General features: G+C 43.7%; 1 protein-coding gene across 19 annotated transcripts in view; it reads left to right on the top strand.

Moving 5' to 3' along the window:
* The window catches only part of ZNF462 (zinc finger protein 462), a 188650-nt gene that overhangs the window by 92007 nt on the left and 73809 nt on the right, over positions 1-22834 (top strand). For 15 of the 19 annotated variants that reach the window (XR_005989021.1, XR_005989022.1, XR_005989023.1 and 12 more), the window contains 2 exons: positions 16234-16483; positions 17033-22647. Coding sequence is in view for 16 of the 19 variants with exons in the window: in XM_041763294.1 (XP_041619228.1) it covers positions 16264-16483; positions 17033-22647 (5835 nt within the window). In the remaining 3 variants the exon portion in view is untranslated. Of the gene's footprint in view, positions 1-11106; positions 11372-11840; positions 12157-12198; positions 14186-16233; positions 16484-17032; positions 22648-22834 lie in introns of those variants that run through there. The other 4 variants (XM_041763295.1, XM_041763296.1, XM_041763290.1 and 1 more) reach the window with 4 other exon arrangements.

The following is a 22834-nucleotide window of genomic DNA, read 5'->3' as shown; positions in this document are numbered from 1 at the left end:
TTTAAAGGTTCGAGTAATAAAGTCTTGTTGAAAAAGCTCTAAATTATTAAGTAGAAAATGACAGTGTTGTTCACCGGGGCCCACATCTGGGTCATTTACCTTATTTGTAGATTTTGGAAACTATCTTGTCTTTTCCAAGTGTTATTTATTTTATTTTCTTGTATAAATGCATTGGCTAGCATCTTCACAACAATGCTAAGTAAGTATAATCTTTGGTTTTAACTTGAGTTCTTCTAATGTTTTATCCTTAAGCATGATGCTGAATTATGTGTGTGTGTATCCATATATTATATCTAACCAAACCACTTTTATTAGAAATGGATCCTGAATTTCATCCAACGCTGTCTGGCCTGTTCTGTATTGGTCAAATTATTTTTTCTCCTTTGACTCCTTAAGGTAGTGGAGTATAGATTTTCTGGTATTGAAATACTGCCTTCCTGCAGTGAATCCCATTTGATCGTGGAGTAATATTCCTTTAAGGTGCACAGGAATTTATTTGAACTCTCGCCTCAATATTTATAAGTGAATTGGTTGATTTTATTAACACTATGATTATTGTTTTGAGGGAAGCTTTTTGTTATCTGTGTCATGCTGGTTTAGAAATACATTGATGAAACTTAATGCTTTAGACTTTGGAGCAATTTCAAAAATATGTGATTTACTGATTCTTTGAAGGCTCTCTGGTGCTTGGGTTGGCTCTTTGTCTCATTCCTAGTCTTCTATTGGTATGGTTTCTTCTTGGATTGATTTTGGTAATATATGTTTCTAGACAATCATGCATTACATTTAGGTTTACAAACATTACTATGAGTTGTACATAGTAATTTCTAAATATAGTTTATTGTTATTTTCATTTACATTTGTGAATATTTTCTACTTTTTATCCTTAATTCTCTGTATTTCCGACCCATTACCCTCCCTCCCCCCAACACACACACACACACACACACACACACACCCCTTTCTTCTTATTAGGCTAGCTAGAGATTTTTATTTAATCTCATATAGTGTTAGATTTGTTTTAATGTGGTTACTTGGCCAGTTTCATTGTGTCTTGATTGTTTAATTCCTGATCTTCTATCTTTATCTTAATCAACTCCTTTCTTCCACCTTTCTTCCTTTTTCTTTTCACTTGGGTTGGATATTTAATTCATTTAGTATTATTTCTTCTTTTTAATTTAGCATTATTTCTTGATTTTTATAAGAATTATTATTTCAAAAAAATTTATTATTTCATAGTTAGCAGTTTTCATAAAGCTATGAAATTTCCTCTAAGTACAGCTTTTACCAAATTCCATATATAGATATATATAGCATTTTAAAACAGAACTACATTCTGTACTTGAGTTTTCATTTCCGGTTAGTCCAGAAACTGTTGAAGAGAGTGTTAAAAAGGGTTTTCCAAGTGTTGGGAATTTTTTGTCGCCTCCTCCACCAATTTTACTGCATTATAAGTAAAAGTGATGGACTTTTTTTTCTATTTGTAATTTATTGTATCCTAATTCTGACGTGATAGACTCCTGTAAACTTCCATGGGGATTTGAAAATCTTTGTAATGTCCCACAGTTGCTTGAAATGAAAATGTGCTTTCTAGGGTGCCTGGGTGGGTCTGTCAGTTAAGTTAAGCATCTGCCTTTGGCCCTGGTCATGATCCCAGGGTCCTGGAATTGAGTCCTACATTAGGCTCCCTGCTCAGCGGGGAGTCTGCTTCTCCTCTGCCCCTCCTCCCACTCTTTCTCTCTCTCTCAAATAAATGAACAAAATATATTTTTTTTAAATGTGCTTTCTATATCTAGGATATAGAATTTGAAATGTATCTCTTAACTGAATTCTAACTATTAATTCTATTCTTATTTGGCTTTCCTCATTTAATCTATTAAGTATTTATGTCTCTTTCCTCTTTTATTTGTTGCCATTTTTTTCCCTTTATTTGGTGATGTGAGGGAGCATAAATATTTATGACAAATCTTCATTGTAGACTGTACTTTTTAACATTATTAATTGTAAAATTAAACTTTCAACTTTTATAATAATTTATATTCCTTTATATCGTGAAAATGTTTCTTCTTATCTGTAATTTTCTGTAAAAATTAAAGATAAGCCTAAAAACTTTTCTGTGAGTTTAACTTTGAACAATACTAATCATTCTTTCTACTTTTTCTTTTCTTGATGTATCTTTTACATTATTACTACTTTCAGACTTTTTTTGTCTTTTTACTGTGTGTGTATCCTGTAGACCAAATGGAATTAGTTTGTTTTTGAATCTACTCTGGGGATATTTTCCATGGGAAGATTTATCCAGATCACCTTTATTGATATAACGTATATACTTGATTCTAATTAATTTCATTACTAGTGTATTTCTGTGCTGTTTCCTTTGTCCTTATCTTTTACTACATGATCTATGTTCTCTTTGATTAAAAAAATTAAGCGCTATATTCTCTGTTTTGATTTTTATTACTTAAATGTTTAACTTTAATGTGCTTTATACCTTTATTTGGGGATTCATTAACTTCAGAAGGAGGCAATATCAAGTTTTGTGGGGTTTTTTTGTGTGTGTTCTACTATGAAAGTTGAGAATAGTGTCCCACTTACTCTAATGCCTACCTCTTTGTTTCTGTTATTATGCTTAAGGATTTTTTTTCCCCAATTCTATGTATTTATTGTTATTCTATGGGATAATTTGTTGTTATTAGTTATTACATTGAAGGGACTATAATCTTGTTTTGCAATTATTATGAATTATTCAGTCTTAGTTTCAGATGAAAGAGGACTTAGTGCTCACATCTTCTGTTTATCTCTAAATTCCATATTCTTGAGATCTCAATTTTGAATCTTCTCTTGGTTGGATATCTTCCATCATTGAGTAGATAATGAAGGAGAGTTGTTAGTAAGTGCAGCATGCCTTGACTCTGCTGATTGGAAAAATGCTTTCTTATTACTTTTATACATGGTTGGAAAGTTAGTTGGGAACTGAATACTAAAGATGCTCCTTTCTCAAGCCTCTGTAGACATTCCTTCACTGCTTCCTGTCACTGAATATTCTGTGAAAAAGTCCCGAATCCTCCCCGTGCCCCCATAATTGACTAATTTTAAAAGATCTTGATTTTATGTCATTCAGTGTTGATTCTTGAAATTCTGTAACTTTACCAGTATGTCTCAATTTTGATGATTTTCACTCTTTTCCCAGAACGGCAGATACTTCATTATTTCAACAAAATTATTTCTTATCACAGATTGGAGCATATTTTGTTTTGCTCTGTTTTGTTTTTCTGTCTACTTCTAGAATACCTTTTATCTGTACGTTGGATCTCTGTTTTCAGACCTTCTTATCTGTCATCTTCTCTACTTGCTTTCATCTGCTTGTCCTTTTCCTCTGCATTTTGTGCAGTTTTTTTGAAGACTGTTTTCCACATCATCAACTTCGTTTTTGGTTTGTGGATTTTGTCTCTTATTACTCTAATATATTTATTGGTTCTGCAATGATATTATTTTTGTTGTCAGTTTCTTTTTTCAACTGCCAGCTCCCCTTTCATCTCATTCTGATGTCTTATCATCTTATCTTTGATCTCTTCTTTCATAGTATCTCTGTTAATTGTTGTATGTAACTATTTTTGTGTGCTGTTCCTTCAAAATAGATTATTCATTGGTCCTTTCCATACCGTTTCTTTCTATCACCTTTTTTTTTTTTTTAAGCCTCAGTTCATTTTTCTCTAGTTTATCTCTGGTTGGGACATAACTATCAGAACCTACTCTTGGCCTCCAACTAGTAAGGGTAGTATCTTTTACATTTTCTCCTTGAGTCCTGTTCGGTTCTGCTTTCAGAGCCTGAGTTTGGGTCTTGATGGGTTTGTCTTAACTTCTGTGCCCCTTGAGCAGTCCACCATGGTCTTGGAATTAGATTCCTGGGCAAGACAGAGTTGATGAGTTTTCCTTCTGAACTCTGTGATTCCAAGTTCTAAGCCGTGCTTTGGATTAGAGGGCCCCATTGGTCTGTTGCTTTAGTGCCGCCAAACTTTTTTTCTCTTTGTTTATGTTGTCCTCCTTCTTTTCCTTCAGCCAAGCCTTTGTTTGCACTTTGAGACAATTAGCCACCATTTTTCTGAGAGTCCCTTGGTTAGCTTAAAGCCCATATCCTTCCTTTGAGAGATTTCTAAACACATCTGTGTTTTCAGATGTTGATTCTTACTGCAGATTTAGCTCTGCACTCTAGCTTTAGTGTGATAAATAACCACTCCAAGTTTGGAGGTGTTTTCTAATAAGATTTTGTTTATCACGAAAGCCTCCTGTCATGGAAGAATCTAGGGTTTTGAGGATTTACCCAGCTCTTAGTATTTTCTGGATAAAATACTCTAATTCTTTCCTTTGTGGATTGCCTCATCCCACTTTGTAAATATCAAGGACACCATGTCACAAACTGTTGAAGTTTTTAGGAGCGATGAATATCAATACGAGCATTGTATTGGCCACAGTATTCGCTGGTTCAGAGACAGGAACTCTGCCTTTTATGAGTGTACTCTTCATAGCTTCTAATGCTGGATTCTGCAACTTAGTGTTTTCCCGTTAATTGCTAAATAAGAAGTGAAATATTTGCAAACCTTGGCCTCTCTTAGGCTCTTTGAAGACTCTCTAGCTATTATTGTAGTCATTCAATCAACAGCATTTATAAGTAAGGCTCCTTGTACATTGGAGAAGGGAACATTGGTCTTGGACTGTTTCATACAGGAAGGAAGATTTAAGCTTAATCTTAAGACTTGAGTATCAGCATCAACCTGAGGGCTTGTTAACATACAGATCACTAGGCCCTACCCCCTAGAATTTCTAACACATTAAGTCTGGAGGGGAACATGAGAACTAATTTCTAACATTCTTGGATGATATTACTGCCGCTGGTCTAGGCAGCCCACTTTGAGAATCATTGTCCTAAGTGATGGGGATCACTTGGACCTTCAAAATGTATATAAGAGTATTCTATAGGGAGGAAAACATGAACAAACATAGAGACCTCAGCATCTTCTTGATTTCTAAACCATTCTCTTCATGATGATAAGGGACCCTTTGTAAGAGACCCTAATGGAGAATATTTAAACAGTTAAAGATCATTCCAAGCCTTACTGATATATTAACTTTTCTATATCCAATACACGAGTATAGATGTCTACTAGGAATATAGATAAGTGGCAGATAAATACATACATACGTGTGTATGCAAATGTGGTCAAATATCTCAAGCTGTGGTTGGTTTCAGAATGTAATATATAATCTGAAGTAAAACCTGGTATCAGCAATGTTCTGGAATTACTGATCCGAGCCGTACACTAGATGTGCCACAAGAAGATTGGTTTCCTTGCCAGGCATGTGTCCGACTGCACTTCTCCTTCCCATTTTAAAAGAACTGACCCTGATATTTCCAGATACCCCTAAGACTCATTCAGTCAGCCTCTTCAGTGACTTTGTTGGCAGTGCACATTTTCCATAAGAAACAAGACGATGTTTCTCATGGGGTAGATTTGGCAGGCATAAAGCTCCTTGTAACCTTGTTCCGATTCCATGAGGTTGGATTCTGAAGAATGATAATTCAGTGTTATAACTCTTGTTCTTCTGTGTGTACCTTTGTCAGCAACTTTCAGTCTTCCAAGTGTGTTTCCAAAGTAGGAACACACTGTTTGCATGCCTGAGAAGGTCTTTGAACAGTCAAACTGCAGACGATGGATTTTGCACCTTTTCAGTTACTCTCCTGAGTGTAGAATTCAGAGCAGATGAAACACTGGAGGTTATTCTAGAGTCTGCCTCCCAGAGAAGAAAGACTCTTGTTAGGGAGGATATATGTATGGGGCATGGACTTTAAGTGGGAATAGCCATTAATGAACTAAATAACATATATAGAGTGTCTTTACTGCTCATTTCCGTTCCCAAATTATGGAATTCAAAAGATTTCTTTTTTGGCTTCAGAGAACTTGTGTTCTAGAAGCCTTGGGCAGGTTATTTTTCATGAGGCCTGTTTCCCTACGTAAAACATGAAGATATTGGACCAGGCTGAACCACATGGTCTTTAAGATCTCCTCTCCAGTGGACATTATGAGCCTATAGGTGATTAACTTTTAGAGTGAATTTTTCCATTTGTTTTGAAGGAAGGCACGAGAAATATGTTGTTTCAATATTTTTCAGGGAAGTAAAGGAGAGAAAATTCAGTTCCTACCAAATTTTGTTATACTTCCCTCCACTGAAAATTTTTATATGATTTTGAGCTATAGGGGAGAATTTTTCCTCAGCCTTTCAGAATTCTTGCAAATAAGAATTAAAAGGTTTTTGTGGAGGGAAGAGAACCGAATAGTCTCAAGAACAGCCCCAGGTGATGATGCCAAGTGTCACATCAGTTCAGGGGAGCTTAACAGTGTTATAAATATATGGGTAGAATGATGCAGCCAGAGCACCTTCCCTATGGACGATGATGAAAAGGAAGATGGTCACTTACTCAAATACAAGGACCAGTGAAGACTTAACAATTTCTTGTACACACCCCAGTAGTCAGCTAATCATTGTGATGTGGCTTCTTGAGCTTCATTAGTTGGAGTGAGGAGGGGTATTGTATAACACTGCGTGTTGTTTTTCTGATCATTGGAAGTTCTCTGGAATTGCTTAGGTTCCTAAATATTTGGCTTTCAGTTGGTACCACTGGCATATCCTTTCCTGGAAAGCAGGCATGCATACACTCATGCATACCACAAATCTCATCAGGACCAGACCTGTGCTAGGCCCTGGGGGTATAAGAACCAAAAGGAACACATTACTCGTCCTCTGAAGAGTGATTTTGATTAGCCTGGGGCCCCATCGCTTTGAAAGAAGATAATTTTACGTATTGAAGAGGAGAACATGTGCATCATGTTTTCCACAGAAATTTTAGTTGGAGGCTGCATGCTAAGTGTAGAACTTGACATTTTTAATGACATCGGCGCTTTGCCCTCAAAGCCCATGGGATCATCAACAGTGTATGGGCCTTATCACCAAAGAAAGATGGACCAGTCACTCTTTACATTTTTACATTTTTCTTGAAAAAATTTTAGTAAAATACCCAAATCAGAAAAATAAGACTGAAAAACTCATGATCTATGACCTGAAGACTACTGAGGTCATTTTGAATCATAGAATCATGAAATCTTTGAGCTGGGAGAGAATTTGCTGACTGTCTAGTTCAGAGATGCCCCAGCCGGGACTCCATGGAAGGATTACAAAGGCAGGTGAGTTATATATGGAGGCTGAAAATAACCCACAGACCACTTAAGACAAAGTTTCCCACCTCAGCACTATTGGGTCTGTCTGGTGCTTTGTGGAATGTTCGGTCTCCTCCTTGGCCTCTACTCATTAGATGCCAATAGCACCCTCCGTCTCTGGTTGTGAGAACCAAAAATGTCTTTAGATATTGCCAAAGGTCCCTGGGCTGGGGTTTTTTGGTGGTGTTGGGGGGTTGTGAGGGGGGGGTAGGGTAGGCAAATTTGCTTCTACTCTGTGCTAACATAGGGTTAGTAAAAGGATCTAATACCTGTGACTGCTCTTTTTATGTTTGATTGGAATCTTCAGAACCTCTGATTCATTCATTCATTCAGCACATTTGCTGAACGCGTTGTGTGAACTGTCCCCAGTGCTGAAGACACCAATATGAATAGACAGGCATGGACTTGCTATCAGGGTGCTTATGTTTTAGAGGGAAACAGACCACAAATGGGTATCATATCAACAGTGAAGCAAATAAAGCAGTGGAATATGGTAGAAAGGGAGTGTGGTCCGGGTTGTGGAGAGGGAGCTTGATTTCTTGGGGGCCAAAGGGGTGGGCAAATGTCAGATGGAACTGTCAGGGAATGCATCTTGGAGGTTAGAACCTTTGAGCCCAGGCTTTGATGATGACGAGTCAGCCATACAAAACTGCACATTTGTTTATCTCTGAATAATAATAAAAGTAAAGGAGTCAATTAAGTCAGAAAAAAAGTCTTTCAGAGATGAGAAGGAAAACTTGTAAAACACTCCTTTTTTGTGTAAAAAGGTTGAATATCATAATCTAATTTCTTCATTTAGCAAAATGTTCGAAGAGAGGCTTCAAAAGACTTCCTCAAGGTGAAGGTGGCAGGCAGAGTCGTCACACCTGCTGGGAACAGATTCTGTTACTTGCTGGATAGGCATTTCTATTCTATATCCTTGTCTTTTTTTTTTTTTTTTTTTTTTTTGAGCAGCCCCATAGTGAATAAGCTGAAAAAAAAAAACTAAACTTGTTGGGCAAAAATGAAATTTATCATTAAGGGTTTACGGAATGTGGGGCTTGGCAGAGTACTGGAGCGTTCTAGTGTTTCTACACGGTGGTAAATTTACTTTTTGGGTGGCAAACAAATGTCTTAACATTCAGCGGTTTGGCGCCTGCCTTTGGCCCAGGGCGCGATCCTGGAGACTCGGGATCGAATCCCACATCAGGCTCCCAGTGCATGGAGCCTGCTTCTCCCTCTGCCTGTGTCTCTGCCTCTCTCTCTCACTGTGTGCCTATCATAAATAAATAAAATAAAATTTAAAAAAAATAAAATAAAATAAAATAGAAGTTCCCGGGGTACAGTAATTTTGTAGGTATAAACTTACTTGCTGAAAGTAGACTGGAGATTGCAAAAGAAAAGAAATTCTTTGCCTATCATTTCCTTTAAAAAATTCCTAAATCTCTTGGGTATTTGCTGGTGCCATATATAAACACATACTGTGTTTTCCCTGCTGTAAGATTCTATTAATTTGTTGGAACAACCAATGGATATGAATGGGCCAGTTGGTTAGTTTAATAAGGAGGAAGGACAGCTTCTGCTATAGGTGGAGGCCAAGAAGAGAAAAAAGAAAAGAAAAGAACAGGCCATAGGCTGCTTGGATAGGAGGATCTGAAAGTGTTCATGATCCATGCAAGCCCAGGCATTGTTTACCTTTCTAGAAAGGAGTCTGCATAGGGCTTTCATCCTGACGGGATAGTTAGATCAGGAACCAAGGTTTGGAGAAAGACAAAGGTGCCAGACTTGTGTAGTCAGTTTTGTCAGATATAAGAAATTAGGCTGGAAAGGTCATTGCAGTGTTTGGATCCGGCACTTGTGTTCCACGGATATGGACAAACTTGGGATAATTCTCAACTAAAGGAAGTGGCTTGTTTAAATTTTTTGAGCAAACTATGTACATAAAGCAAAGTGCAAGTCTCCTGAGGGATTAGATTGGGATTTTTGTGGGCTTCTCCCCGAATAAAAAAAATTCTTGTTAGCAAAATGTTCTTATACTCCCCACAAGTCAATAGCCAGATACTGTTTTTTGTTCCGTTTTGTTTTGTTTTTCTCTGAGTGGTAATAGAGAACAAGGTAAATTGTTAAAATGATTTCTGGATCCATTCACTGAAACTGTGGAATTTAGACTTTGTGTGGTTGGCCGGACCTTCTGTGCCAGGAACGGTTATGGCCGTGAAGACATGCCCAGCGCCTGAGGTCAGTCAAGCTCTCAGATCCACAGAGGAGGTACTTGATGCATGGGCTGGTCTTTCATGATGTGAAAAGATGAGTTTTACTGCAACTTCTGCTTACTCTGCGTCTCCATCAGTTCTGTAATGACGACCCAGCAGCATATCTGGAACTTCCCTTTAATTTTACAATTTTTATAATGAGGGTTCTTGTAGCGTGAAAAGTTTCTGTAGAAACCCAGCCAGACTCTGAAGAGTCTCTAAGGGAACACCGTGATTTTCTGTCTCTGCTGTTTGGGTGAGGGTTGGCTCTCCAGGAGAGAAATCAGTTATCTCTTGTTCTCAATGCTAGGGCAAGAATGGCTTCAGAGTTTCCAAGGAACTTCCTGATGGGCCCATGACATTTCAGAGAATTCATTCAACACCAAGAATGGCTTGCCGTCATTTGAAAGAACAAGATGAGCTGGGATCTCATTTGTCACGGTTGCGTTTTGAGAATTTTAGCATGAGGAGGCGTCTTGGTTTGTTTTGTTTCTCAAGGAGAATATTGTCAAGACGCTTCTCAGAATTCGAGTTATCTAGTGAACTGCAGGTTCCCCTTTACAGACAATGAAGTCTAAAGCTACTGAGATACCACCCTGCTTCCTCCCTTTCTTTTCTAGTCCCTTCTCTCCTCTTTTATCTCCTTGTTCAAATCACACGCTTCCTTTTCTAAGGACAGGAGAGCTGGCAGGCTGCCGATTGGCCTGTTGGCCTCAATTAGCCTTATATCATTGCAAAGGAATGCATGAATTCTCCAGAAGGTATGTACTATCTCTTTCTGTGTTAGACACTCACTACCTGCTTTCATAACAGGTCACTCAGCCAGAATTGCTTCTTATTTACATATCTGACAGTTTTTTAGTCACTTAGATTACATCCCTGGATGCTCATCTCATTTTAATGGTGATCCCAGAGGCATCTGTTAAGAAATATTACTCAACATGCCCCATGATACTTGAAAACTTTATACAGAGCAAAGCTAAAACAAGAGATCACCTGAAAAGTACCATCGTTGGCCAGAAAGCGAGTGGGCTATTAATCTGCAGATTGCCTGCCTCAGACTTGTGCTGGTATAGAGGGTCCACAGATGGACCAGGCTGACCACATACAACAGAGGCTGCGTGCATTGGCAGGACTCAGAGTCTCCTGGTATTTCTCTGCTAGTATTTAAATTCAGTCTCATATTGGGGGTTACATATGTGATCGCAAATTAATCCTTTCTCTTCTGAAAATTTGGTTTTGAAGAACAGCTGTGTCTCCCTTCTGAATTCCTTAATTATTTATCCTCCCTGATATGTTAAACCTTTCATTAGTGTGGTGAATTGCCAAGAGTACACAGAACTGCTTAGATCATGTGGCAAACAGTATAAACATTTGATAGGACATTTGAAGACACCACATGGCGAGCCAGGATCTGTAGTGGTACTGAATGCTGCAGGATCGATGGAGGTAGCTTGTTGTCAGAAGTTCTTTGTTGGTTTATTTTGCTGGTTTATTTATTATTATTATTATTATTATTATTATTATTATTTAACTAAACTTGGGAGGAGTACATAAATCATTTGTACTTACTCGGAAGGGGCTGATTCTGCTCTAATAGACGGAGTCCCTGTCAAATTCGGAGTGCAGGTGTTCATTTCTGAGATAACATTAAATCAGTAAAATTAATTATTTCAGATATATATATATAGAGAGAGAGAGAGAGAGAGAAGGAAGTATTTATTCTACATTTGTATTTGTCAGTTTGATCCTGCAACTACTGTTCCTGTCAAAGGAAGTTTCACCCCAATTTCTCAGTCCAGTCCTGTTTGGAAAGATGCTTTAAATGATGTTCAAATTACTAGAACTCCCACTTGGACCGTGACAAGGGTAAGTGATAAGTAGCGATGTAAAACACCCCTTGTCTTAAGAGTAGCAACCCGCGTTCACAAGTGGATGAGTTAGTGGTCCCCCCGCCCCCCTTTTTTCATCCGCAGCATGAAAATTCTTCCTTCCTCCCAAACCCCATGGCAGTGCTGGGGCTCACAGTGAGAAATGCTAACCTCCTAACACCTCACGGCTCTTTGACCTCATCCTATCAGCTGTTTCCGACCCACAGATACATTTGGAGAATGATCTTTACGTTCCTGATGTTTCTATTTTTCTAGCTGAACTATTCCAGAGTTTATGCATTCCACTACCAGTCCTTGGATAATTGGTTTTTCCATTCATTGGAAAGTAAGAAAAGCACAAACAACAGGTGCTAACTAAAACCTTTTATTAGAATTGTGATTCAGGAGAACTGGGGAGCTCAGTGCCTTATAAATGAAACTAGGTTTCTGGAGTGGACAGAGGAAAAGCACCTTATGGTGTTTCTGGTTCTATTTCTCAAAGGCTTTGAAGGTTATAATTAGTTGCTGCTGAATCCCTGTGGCTGTGGGGCTTCACAGCTTTATTTCTGGTCTGCAGTCCTTCAGTCAGAGAACAGGTTCGATCCAGGCAAGGCCTGTGTGTTTTAATTTGGGCACTTCCTGGAGACAGTTGGGACTTTGACTTGAAGACCATGTTTATGCAAGCTTAGAGAACAGTGTTCGCCAAGCTGCCCTGGGCGAGGGTTGATGGTAGCCGGGTCGTGAGAACACTGTGAACCATCAAGGGTGCCTCCCCCTCTCCAGGTACGTCTGGGCTGTGAGCTGGAAGGATAGGCCAAGAAACTGCGGATTGTCCTCTTTCACCTTCACTGAGGCATGATGGCCTCCTGGGATTCTGAGCCCAGAAATGGGGTGCGCAGGCAATGTAAGCGGAAGAGCAACCTGTGTCCATGCGCTCTACCTTTCCCCTTTCTCACGTGTATATTCCAGATCTTGAGCAAGATCCCTGGGCTTTCTTTAAATATGTCCTCAAGAGTTTGTCAGTATATGGAAATTGGATTTAGGGTTTCTCATCAAAACCCCACCTTTTAGAAATGGAAAAACCCAACCACCAGTAATAAGTAGTATTGAAGAGCAGTGAATAGTTGGAATGGTCTAGGGGTTTCGTGGGTGCATGTTAAGAGGACTGATCGCGTCAGGCAATAGGGTATTCATTGAGCAGGTCTCCTCCAGGGTGGTATTTAGAGCTAGTCCTCGATGCCAGTTTGACCTTGAGGAGCCTGGGAATACTGCCGGGGGTGGGGGATGGGGGGGTATAGGACACCGGGGTGCTTGTTTGATTTGTAGACTCACCCCATGACCTCCTGGAATAGCATTTCTTTTTAGTTAGTTTCCGAAGCTTCCTCTTCTGCTTTTGATTTTGCTGATTGGGTCAGTGCAGGGGGTGGGGGAAAGTATTGCTAATCTCATTATGACAGTATTTTTAAATGAAGTAAGGAGATAGGAGATCAAGGCTTTTAGCTTTAAATCATAATTTTGTAGCAGATCAGTGTCTAGATGAGTCTTTTAGGGTTGCTGCTCTTTCTGGGTGGATGAGGCAGTCAGACATGCAGAGCTTATTTCTCCTTTTTTTTCCTTGTCGAGGGTTTCCTCAGAGGATTACCATCTGCTGTGAAAACATACTCCGGTTGATGGATGGGTCATCCTTGGGTCCGGCTTATTTGTCTCTGTCCTCCCCCATTCCCTTCTTCTCCCGTTCTCACTTCTTGCACGTGTGCGCATCCTCGGTCTCATAAACACATCGAGTTTCTGTTTCTTTGATTGTTTAGGCCATGCTGGAAATTTCTGCTTTCTTCTTCAGTCAGCGTCTTCAGGAGAAATGTGTACACAAAGGCAAAATGGCTTTCAAAGGAGGCTCCGTCCTCCTTTCTGTGCTTGGTACAGGCATCAGATTGAAGGCCATTCAGCTGTACCTGACGCTGGTTCTCTCAGCAGCCTGGAGATTAACCTCTTCTAAGGCTCTGAGCTATTTTTGAGGTAGAGACTGCAACAACATTAAAGCTAGAACCCATTAGGAAATCACTTTCATCATCTCTTCTTTTTCCAAATCAGTGGGTTTTTTTTTTTTTCCTGATCTCATGACCCTTTAATCTCCTTTGTAGCAGAACAAGGAGACTGTTGGTGTGTGTTTGCATCCAGCGAAGTTAGAATCCTTGATAACAGCTTCCGAAGACACCAAGATATTAGAGAACTGCGTAGAGAGATGAATTTCATGTCTGGGTGGATGACTTAATGCTGAAGGTGCCCTGCTTTCCTTGTGCAGAACCATAATTTTTGTTGATGTTGTGCAAACCAGGCTCAAAATTTCCAAAAGACACACAGCAGAAAGCCTTTTGTTGCATTATTTCTAAAGGCTTGAAGTTTTGAAGGGAAGAGATTTTGTTTTCCTCTCGGGCTACACAATGGAGCTTTCAGAGAACCTCTTTTAAAAGGAATAGCTACAGCCTTTGTGTTGAAGGGTGTGTCTGTTGGCAGGGTCTGCTGATGCAGACAGACTGGCTGGTGATTAACAAAGGTCATTAGACTTTGGAATCTGGCAAGCAGAGTCGGATGGTATGTCTTCTTGTGTGTGGAAGGACGACTCCCAAGAAGCCAAGGCATTCTGAAGGTCCCCCCGGCCCACCCCCAAAATCCTGCTGTGGAACAACAGGGGTCTGGTCCAGGATCGTCCTGCAATAACCAGTGCTCTGCTGGGGCTGACGAACAAGCTTATCAATCATGGGATAAAAGAACCTTCGGAGATCTTGGTGAATGACATTTGAGGAGGAGAAAGGTGCTGCTTTTCGGGAAGCAATGAAAACAGTTCATGCTTTGTTGGGAGGAGAAGAGCATAGGAGGAGCCCAGCCCGTTCTTCTACTGCTCATTTCTGATCGTCAGCCTAGCAGAATCCCAGAGAAGCCATGTTGTGCACGGAGGAGAAGCTCTGAGCTAAAATGGCTGCTCCTAAAGCTCAGAGGGACTAGGGCAGCTTAGTGAGTCTTAGAGCTTCAGTGACGCAGGAGCTCCTATCTCTTGAAAGTGTGATAAACACATTCAGCAGAGCTGTGGCTTGTTTGGCTGAGATGAAAGGGCTAGGCTTGGGGGATGGGGAGTGCACACTGGATGATCTGCTTTTTTCTGCGAAGTGTTCTAAATGCAGGAGTCGTCTGCACCATGGAAAAATTTGTTTTCAGGTCTAATGGACTGTGCGAAAGGAGAAGTGGGGTGGGGCCTCAGTGACTGCTGTAATTTGATCCAGAGCTGATAGCAACCTCTTCCACACAATTTGGGTTGGTGCTTAGGCATAAAAGCTTGTGTATCTCGAATATTGAGACTTAGTTAGCTGAAAAGACTCTGGTGCACAGTTCAGTGTTTATTGAAAAAGGATAAATTGCTGGGTGAAAGAAGAGGAGGTAAATATCTGTGTCTCACTCTGCAAGCTCAGGCTGTCCAGGGCTGGACTTGCCAGAAGTTATTTTAGCAGGCTATCAGCAGGAGCATTCTTTCATAGAAAATCCGCTCGCAATGGCTCCCTTTCTCTTACGTTGACCTATTACTAGACGTTGTTCCTCCTGCAGAAACAATTTGCCTTTTGCCACGAAAGTATGGAAAGTTGCTGTGCCATAGATGTAAAGGAAGATTTGGCCAAGGCTTTAGTTCTTGGACATCTGGTTCTAGATTACAGTGACTCAGTAGAGTTTGCGGTGAGCTCAATGAAGTAACTCCCCGATTAAGATAATAACCGGGTATCTCAACTCAAGATATGTGTTAAGATGGGACAGACTACACCTCCTAATACATTTTTAACTGCTTCATGGTGAGCCTCTCCGTTGAGTTAGTGTGACGCTATCTATGTCTTTCAATCACACAGTGCAAAGAACAGAGTGCTGGGCAAGTTGTGCTTTATTCTGTGGTAGGTTTACAGCTTTTTGCGTGCAAGTGTACACTTCACGTTTGAGAAGGGGAGATGTAGGAAAAGAGAGTCATGCATGCCCTAGCAGCCCCTCTTGAGAACTGTGTGTGTTACCTTAATATGTAAATCCAGGTACCAAGGTGCAACTTTAAACTAGAAACTGGACTGTCATCTGAAGTTGGTTATTGGAGAATCTCATGAGAAATAGTTTATGACCTAATTAGGTTGGAGAAGCTCTTAGGTTATAATTGGTAGGTAGTAAAAGGCAAAATGACCATTTAGCTTATGAAACACATACACATGCGCACAACTAAACTGTTTGGCGAAAGGAAGAAAGAGACGTACCCCAATATCAGTTAAGATATTAGAATAATAAAAGGTGTAATAAAAGCTCTCTCTACCACCAGTCCAGGATTCAATACTGTTTCACCATTTGGTGATGAAACATCAATGTTGTAATGTTAAAACGGCTAATAAAGACTGAAATCTGTCCTTTTTTTTCTGTGCAGACATCCTCTTTACTCCTGAGAAGGTTCTAGTTCAAAAGAAAAATGGGTCCAAGGCAGAATCAAAGTCAATATCAACTTACCAAGAAATTTGAATTCAGTCAAGAAATTCAGAAACTACTAAAACTTTTGAACTGTTAAGGGTTTCCTTGACAAATGGCTTTTGAAGATGTATTTATATCAAAGTGGAAAATGTTTATCTGGGTTCCCCCCCATCCCCTTCTTTGAAGTTATGAACTCAAGGACATTATCCCCTATTATGTCTGGTTGCTTTCCTTTGGCCGGTGTTCCAACTGGCAAAGTTCAGGAAGAGAAATCTGCCGATACTAGAAATTCTTCTGTTAATGGACTCATAGCCCCATTGACTTGGGATATGCAAATAGTGCATTTCTTTAGATGCTTTGTTCTGATTTCTGTCACAGGTTCCTAATGTGAGAAGGTAGGCCCGGATCATGGAGGTGCTTCAGTGTGATGGCTGTGACTTCAGGGCCCCATCTTACGAAGATCTCAAGGCGCACATTCAGGATGTCCACACGGCATTTCTACAGCCAACTGATGTTGCTGAAGACAATGCTAACGAGCCACGATCCGGGTCCATGAATGCCAGTAATCAGACAGAGGTGGAGTATTCTTCTATAAAGGACGAATTTGCGATCGCAGAGGATCTATCAGGTAAATCTTTACCGAATCTTGGCACACCTGATATTATTTTACCACCCTCCTCTAGCTGTAGCCTGTAGCCGTGACTCTCGATACGTGTGGCTTCTTCAGAGTTTCTTGCCCTTTGCAAGCCATTTTTGTGGTTTGGGCATCATGTTTCTCTTCTTAAGCGTCCTAGGTTATTGTCCTTTTCGGCTTCCTTACGTCTCTTAGTTTCCTTTCAATTGGGAGAACAGGATAGTGTCTTGCAGAATTCTGGAATGAATGTCGCAGTGTGTGAAACGTGTCTTTTTATAGCCGTAGGGCGCATTTAGTAGGAGATGAGGTGAGTATTGTTCCTAAAGCCGAATGCTCCATCTTCATCTGTGAGAAGCGATACGTGGATGTTCATTACTGCTTCATTAATACTCTTCAGGGCCTCATCTTGAGACGTTAGGCCTTTTGAATGTGATGTTTATTAATGAAGAATAATTGAAAAGAAAAATTGATTTGCATGATGAAATTTCTTAATTCGCTTTTGTTTGCTTTTCTGTTCTCACTTACCTTACACTTCCTCTTTAGGTCAAAATGCAACTGCGTTGGGGACCGGAAGCTACTACGGCCACAGTCCTGGATATTACGGTCAGCATATTGCCCCTAATCCCAAACCAACCAACAAGTTTTTTCAATGCAAGTTCTGCGTACGCTACTTCAGGTCAAAAAACCTCCTCATTGAACACACAAGGAAGGTCCACGGAGCTCAAGCTGAAGGGAGTTCAGCGGGACCCCCTGTTCCCGGATCCTTAAATTATAATATCATGATGCACGAGGGGTTTGGAAAGGTCTTCTCTTGCCAGTTTTGCACGTACAAGTCACCGAGGAGGGCAAGAATAATTAAGCATCAGAAGATGTATCACAAGAACAATTTGAAGGAGACCACTGCTGCCCTGTCTGCCCCCGCTCCAATGCCAGACCCCGTGGTCCCACCCGTGTCCCTGCAGGACCCCTGTAAGGAACTGCCCGCAGAGGTCGTGGAGCGCAGCATCTTAGAGTCCATGGTCAAGCCTTTGACCAAGTCTCGAGGCAACTTTTGCTGTGAGTGGTGCAGCTACCAGACCCCCCGCCGAGAACGCTGGTGTGACCACATGATGAAGAAGCATCGCAGCATGGTCAAGATCCTTTCCAGCCTCCGACAGCAGCAAGAAGGGACGAACCTCCCTGACGTGCAGAACAAAAGCGCCCCCAGCCCCACTTCCAATTCCACCTATCTGTCCATGAATGCTGCAAGCCGGGAGATGCCCAGCGCTAACGTCTCCAACTTTCGGGGCTCCATCAGTAACTCCATCATGAGACCCAATTCTTCGTCCGCTTCCAAGTTTTCACCCGTGTCTTACCCTCCGATGAAGCCGAAGTCCCCTCACAACTCTGGCCTAGTTAACTTGGCAGAGCGATCGCGTTATGGAATAGCTGACATGACCAATTCCTCCGCTGACCTGGAAACTAACAGCATGCTGAACGACTCCAGTTCTGATGAAGAGCTGAACGAGATAGACAGCGAGAATGGCTTGAATGCGATGGATCACCAGACATCGGGCATGTCTGCAGAGCAGCTGATGGGCTCAGATGGCAACAAGCTGTTGGAGACCAAGGGGATTCCGTTTAGAAGGTTCATGAATAGGTTCCAGTGCCCCTTTTGTCCCTTCCTCACTATGCATCGACGTAGCATCTCCCGTCACATAGAAAACATCCACCTGTCCGGAAAGACCGCTGTCTACAAATGTGACGAATGTCCGTTTACTTGCAAGAGCTCGTTAAAACTCGGGGCTCACAAGCAGTGTCACACGGGTACGACGTCAGATTGGGATGCTGTGAACTCCCAGAGCGAAAGCATTTCTTCTTCACTGAATGAAGGTGTTGTGTCTTACGAGAGCCCAAGCATCAATGGCAGAAAGTCAGGAGTCCTGTTGGATCCCTTGCAGCAGCAACAGCCGCCGCCGCCGCCCCCACCGCCACCGCCGCCTCCGTCTCAGCCACAGCCACCACAGCTCCAGCCACCACACCAGGTGCCACCCCAGCCGCAGCCCCAGCCCCCACCGACGCAGCAGCCCCAGCCCCCCATGCAAGCCCCGCCCCTGCACCCTTACAAATGCACCATGTGTAATTACTCCACCACGACTCTGAAAGGGCTACGGGTCCATCAGCAGCACAAACACTCGTTCTGCGACAACTTGCCAAAATTCGAGGGGCAGCCCTCAAGCCTGCCGTTGGAGAGTGAGACAGACAGCCACCCCTCTTCCAGCAACACTGTGAAGAAAAGTCAGACCTCAATTCTTGGGTTGTCCTCCAAGAACAATTTTGTAGCTAAGGCCTCTAGGAAGCTCGCTAATGACTTTCCCCTCGATTTATCGCCCGTGAAGAAAAGAACGAGGATCGACGAGATAGCCAGCAACCTGCAAAGCAAAATCAACCAGACAAAACAGCAGGAGGACGCGGTGATCAACGTGGAGGACGACGAGGAGGAAGAGGAAGACAATGAAGTGGAGATAGAGGTTGAGTTGGACAGGGAGGAAGAGCCAACAGAGCCAGTCATGGAGGTGTCCGCTTCCTTTTCGGCCCAGCAGATTTGGGCGAGAGACGCCGGCGAGCCCCCGAAGGAGCCCAACTTCAGAAGCGTCGCCCACGATTACAACGCCACCAACGGGGCTGAGATTGAGCTCACCCTTTCTGAAGACGAAGAGGATTATTACGGCTCCTCGACAAACATGAAAGATCACCAAGTTTCCAACGCCGCTCTGCTGAACACCCAGACTCCCATCTATGGAACCGAGCACAATAACGAGAACACGGACTTTGGTGACTCTGGAAGGCTTTACTATTGCAAACACTGTGACTTTAACAACAAATCTGCTCGGAGCGTCAGCACCCACTACCAACGAATGCACCCGTACATTAAGTTCAGCTTTAGGTACATCTTGGATCCCAATGATCACAGTGCGGTGTACAGGTGCCTGGAATGCTACATTGATTACACCAACTTTGAAGACCTGCAGCAGCATTACGGCGAACACCACCCAGAAGCCATGAATGTACTCAACTTTGACCATTCGGACCTGATCTACCGGTGTCGGTTTTGTTCCTACACGAGCCCGAATGTCAGAAGCCTGATGCCACATTACCAAAGAATGCATCCCACGGTTAAGATTAACAACGCGATGATATTTTCCAGCTATGTCGTGGAGCAGCAAGAAGGGCTGAATACGGAATCCCAGACGCTGAGGGAGATTCTGAATTCGGCCCCCAAGAGCCTGGCAACTTCCACTCCCGTGGCTCGCGGTGGCGGTCTGCCAGCTACGTTTAATAAAAACACTCCTTCAAAGACCTTTACTCCAGAATGTGAAAATCAGAAGGACCCCTCAGTTAACACTGTTGTCGTTTACGATTGCGACGTTTGCTCGTTCGCAAGCCCCAACATGCATTCTGTCTTGGTTCATTATCAGAAGAAACACCCGGAAGAAAAGGCTTCCTACTTTAGGATCCAGAAAACCATGCGAATGGTGTCTGTGGACAGGGGCTCTGCCCTTTCTCAATTATCATTTGAGGTGGGTGCTCCAATGTCTCCCAAAATGTCCAACATGGGTTCCCCACCCCCCCCACCACCCCCGCCACCAGACCTCAGTACTGAGCTTTACTACTGCAAACACTGTTCCTACAGTAATCGGTCAGTTGTGGGAGTGCTTGTCCACTACCAGAAAAGACACCCAGAGATAAAGGTCACTGCCAAATATATCAGGCAGGCTCCTCCCACAGCTGCAATGATGAGGGGGTCCGAGGGGCCCCAAGGCTCCCCTCGGCCACCCGCCCCCATGCAGCAGCTGACCCGAAGCAGCTCTGAGAGAGACGGCCCTCCCGCCGAGAATGAGATGTTCTTTTGCCAGCACTGTGATTACGGGAACCGGACGGTCAAAGGTGTCCTCATTCACTATCAGAAGAAGCACCGAGACTTCAAGGCCAATGCAGATGTGATTCGGCAGCACACGGCCACCATCCGAAGCCTCTGTGACCGCAACCAGAAGAAGCCTGCCGGTTGTGTGCTTGTCGCCCCCTCGAACATGGAGAGGGATAAAGCTAAGCTGCGAGCGCTCAAGTGTAGGCAGTGCTCGTATACCTCCCCCTACTTCTATGCACTGAGGAAGCATATCAAGAAAGACCACCCTGCCCTGAAGGCCACGGTCACGTCCATCATGCGGTGGGCATTTCTAGATGGCTTGATAGAAGCTGGCTACCACTGTGAGTGGTGCATCTATTCCCACACAGAGCCCAACGGTTTGCTCCTGCATTACCAAAGGAGGCATCCAGAGCATTACGTTGACTATACTTACATGGCTACCAAACTCTGGGCTGGGCCAGACCCGTCCCCCCCCTCTCTCGCAATGCCCGCGGAAGCCAAAACGTACAGGTGCAGAGACTGTGTTTTTGAAGCCATGTCCATCTGGGACATCACCAATCACTACCAGGCATTCCATCCCTGGGCCATGAATGGTGATGAGTCGGTGCTGCTGGATATCATCAAGGAGAAAGATGCCATTGAGAACCCCCTCCCCTCCTCCGAAGAGCTGGTGGGTCCTGTGAATTGTGAAAACAGCATGCCCGCTCCACTGCCCGAGCAGGACGCCGAATGCCCAGAGGATGCGAGGCTGTCCCCAGAGAAAAGCATCCAGCTGGCTTCTGCCAACCCAGCCATATCCTCCACCCCGTACCAGTGCACGGTGTGCCAGTCCGAGTATAACAACCTGCACGGCCTTCTCACCCATTATGGGAAGAAGCACCCCGGCATGAAGGTGAAGGCTGCCGACTTTGCCCAGGACATCGACATTAACCCCGGCGCCGTTTACAAATGCAGGCATTGCCCGTACATCAACACCCGCATCCACGGCGTCCTGACCCACTACCAGAAGCGACACCCGTCCATCAAGGTGACCGCCGAGGACTTTGTGCACGACGTGGAGCAGTCGGCCGACATAGCCCAGAACGACGTGGAGGAGACGAGCAGGATCTTCAAGCAAGGCTACGGCGCCTACCGTTGCAAACTGTGTCCGTACACGCACGGCACGCTGGAGAAGCTCAAAATCCACTACGAGAAGTACCACAATCAGCCTGAATTCGATGTCTTTTCCCAGTCGCCCCCGAAGCTGCCGGTCTCCCTCGAGCCCGAGATAACCACTGAAGTGAGCCCCTCCCAGGTCTCCGTCACCGAGGAGGACGTGGGAGAGGAGCCCGTGTCCACGTCTCACTTCTCTACCTCGCACCTGGTCTCCCACACTGTGTTCCGGTGCCAGCTCTGCAAGTACTTCTGCTCCACGAGGAAGGGGATCGCCAGGCACTACCGCATCAAGCACAACAACGTCCGCGCCCAGCCGGAGGGCAAGAACAACCTCTTCAAGTGCGCCCTGTGCGCCTACACCAACCCCATCCGCAAAGGGCTGGCGGCCCACTACCAGAAGCGCCACGACATCGACGCCTATTACACCCACTGCCTGGCAGCCTCCCGGACCATCAGCGACAAGCCCAACAAGGTGATCATCCCGTCCCCGCCCAAGGACGACTCCCCGCAGCTCAGCGAGGAGCTCCGGCGGGCCGTGGAGAAGAAAAAGTGCTCGCTCTGCTCCTTCCAGTCCTTCAGCAAGAAGGGCATCGTGTCCCATTACATGAAGCGCCACCCGGGGGTGTTCCCCAAGAAGCAGCACGCCAGCAAGCTGGGAGGCTACTTCACGGCCGTCTACGCCGACGAGCACGAGAAGCCGGTGCTGATGGAAGAGGAAGAGCGAGGCAGCTTCGAGAAAGCCGAGGTGGAGGGAAGCGAAGCGCAGGAGATGGAGTGGCTCCCGTTCCGCTGCATCAAGTGCTTCAAGCTGTCCTTCAGCACGGCGGAGCTGCTGTGCATGCATTACACTGACCACCACAGCCGGGACCTGAAGAGGGACTTCGTCATTCTGGCCAGCGGCCCCCGCTTGCAGAACCCCGCCTACCAGTGCAAGCACTGTGATAGCAAACTGCAAAGCACAGCGGAGCTGACCTCACACTTGAACATTCACAATGAGGAATTCCAGAAGCGTGCCAAACGTCAGGAGAGGAGGAAACAGCTTTTGAGCAAGCAGAAATATGCAGATGGTGCTTTTGCAGATTTCAAACAAGAGAGGGTAAGGATATGTTTTGATTTCCCTTCCCCCAGGAGGCCTCTCATCACTGGTGCCCACATGCACTTCTTCGTTGCCAGCCAAACTGCTACAGGCTTCCTAGCGACTTAGCTTGCCAGAGAGCTCAATAAGTCAATTAAACATTTCGAGCTTGATTATCCCCCGTTCCATGCTCGCCCTTCTCCACGGC

The sequence above is a fragment of the Vulpes lagopus genome, chromosome 7 (assembly GCF_018345385.1).
Source record: "Vulpes lagopus strain Blue_001 chromosome 7, ASM1834538v1, whole genome shotgun sequence".
Taxonomy (NCBI): domain Eukaryota; kingdom Metazoa; phylum Chordata; class Mammalia; order Carnivora; family Canidae; genus Vulpes; species Vulpes lagopus.
Note: the sequence above shows the minus strand (reverse complement) of the source record. Positions and strands in the feature narration are given on the sequence as shown.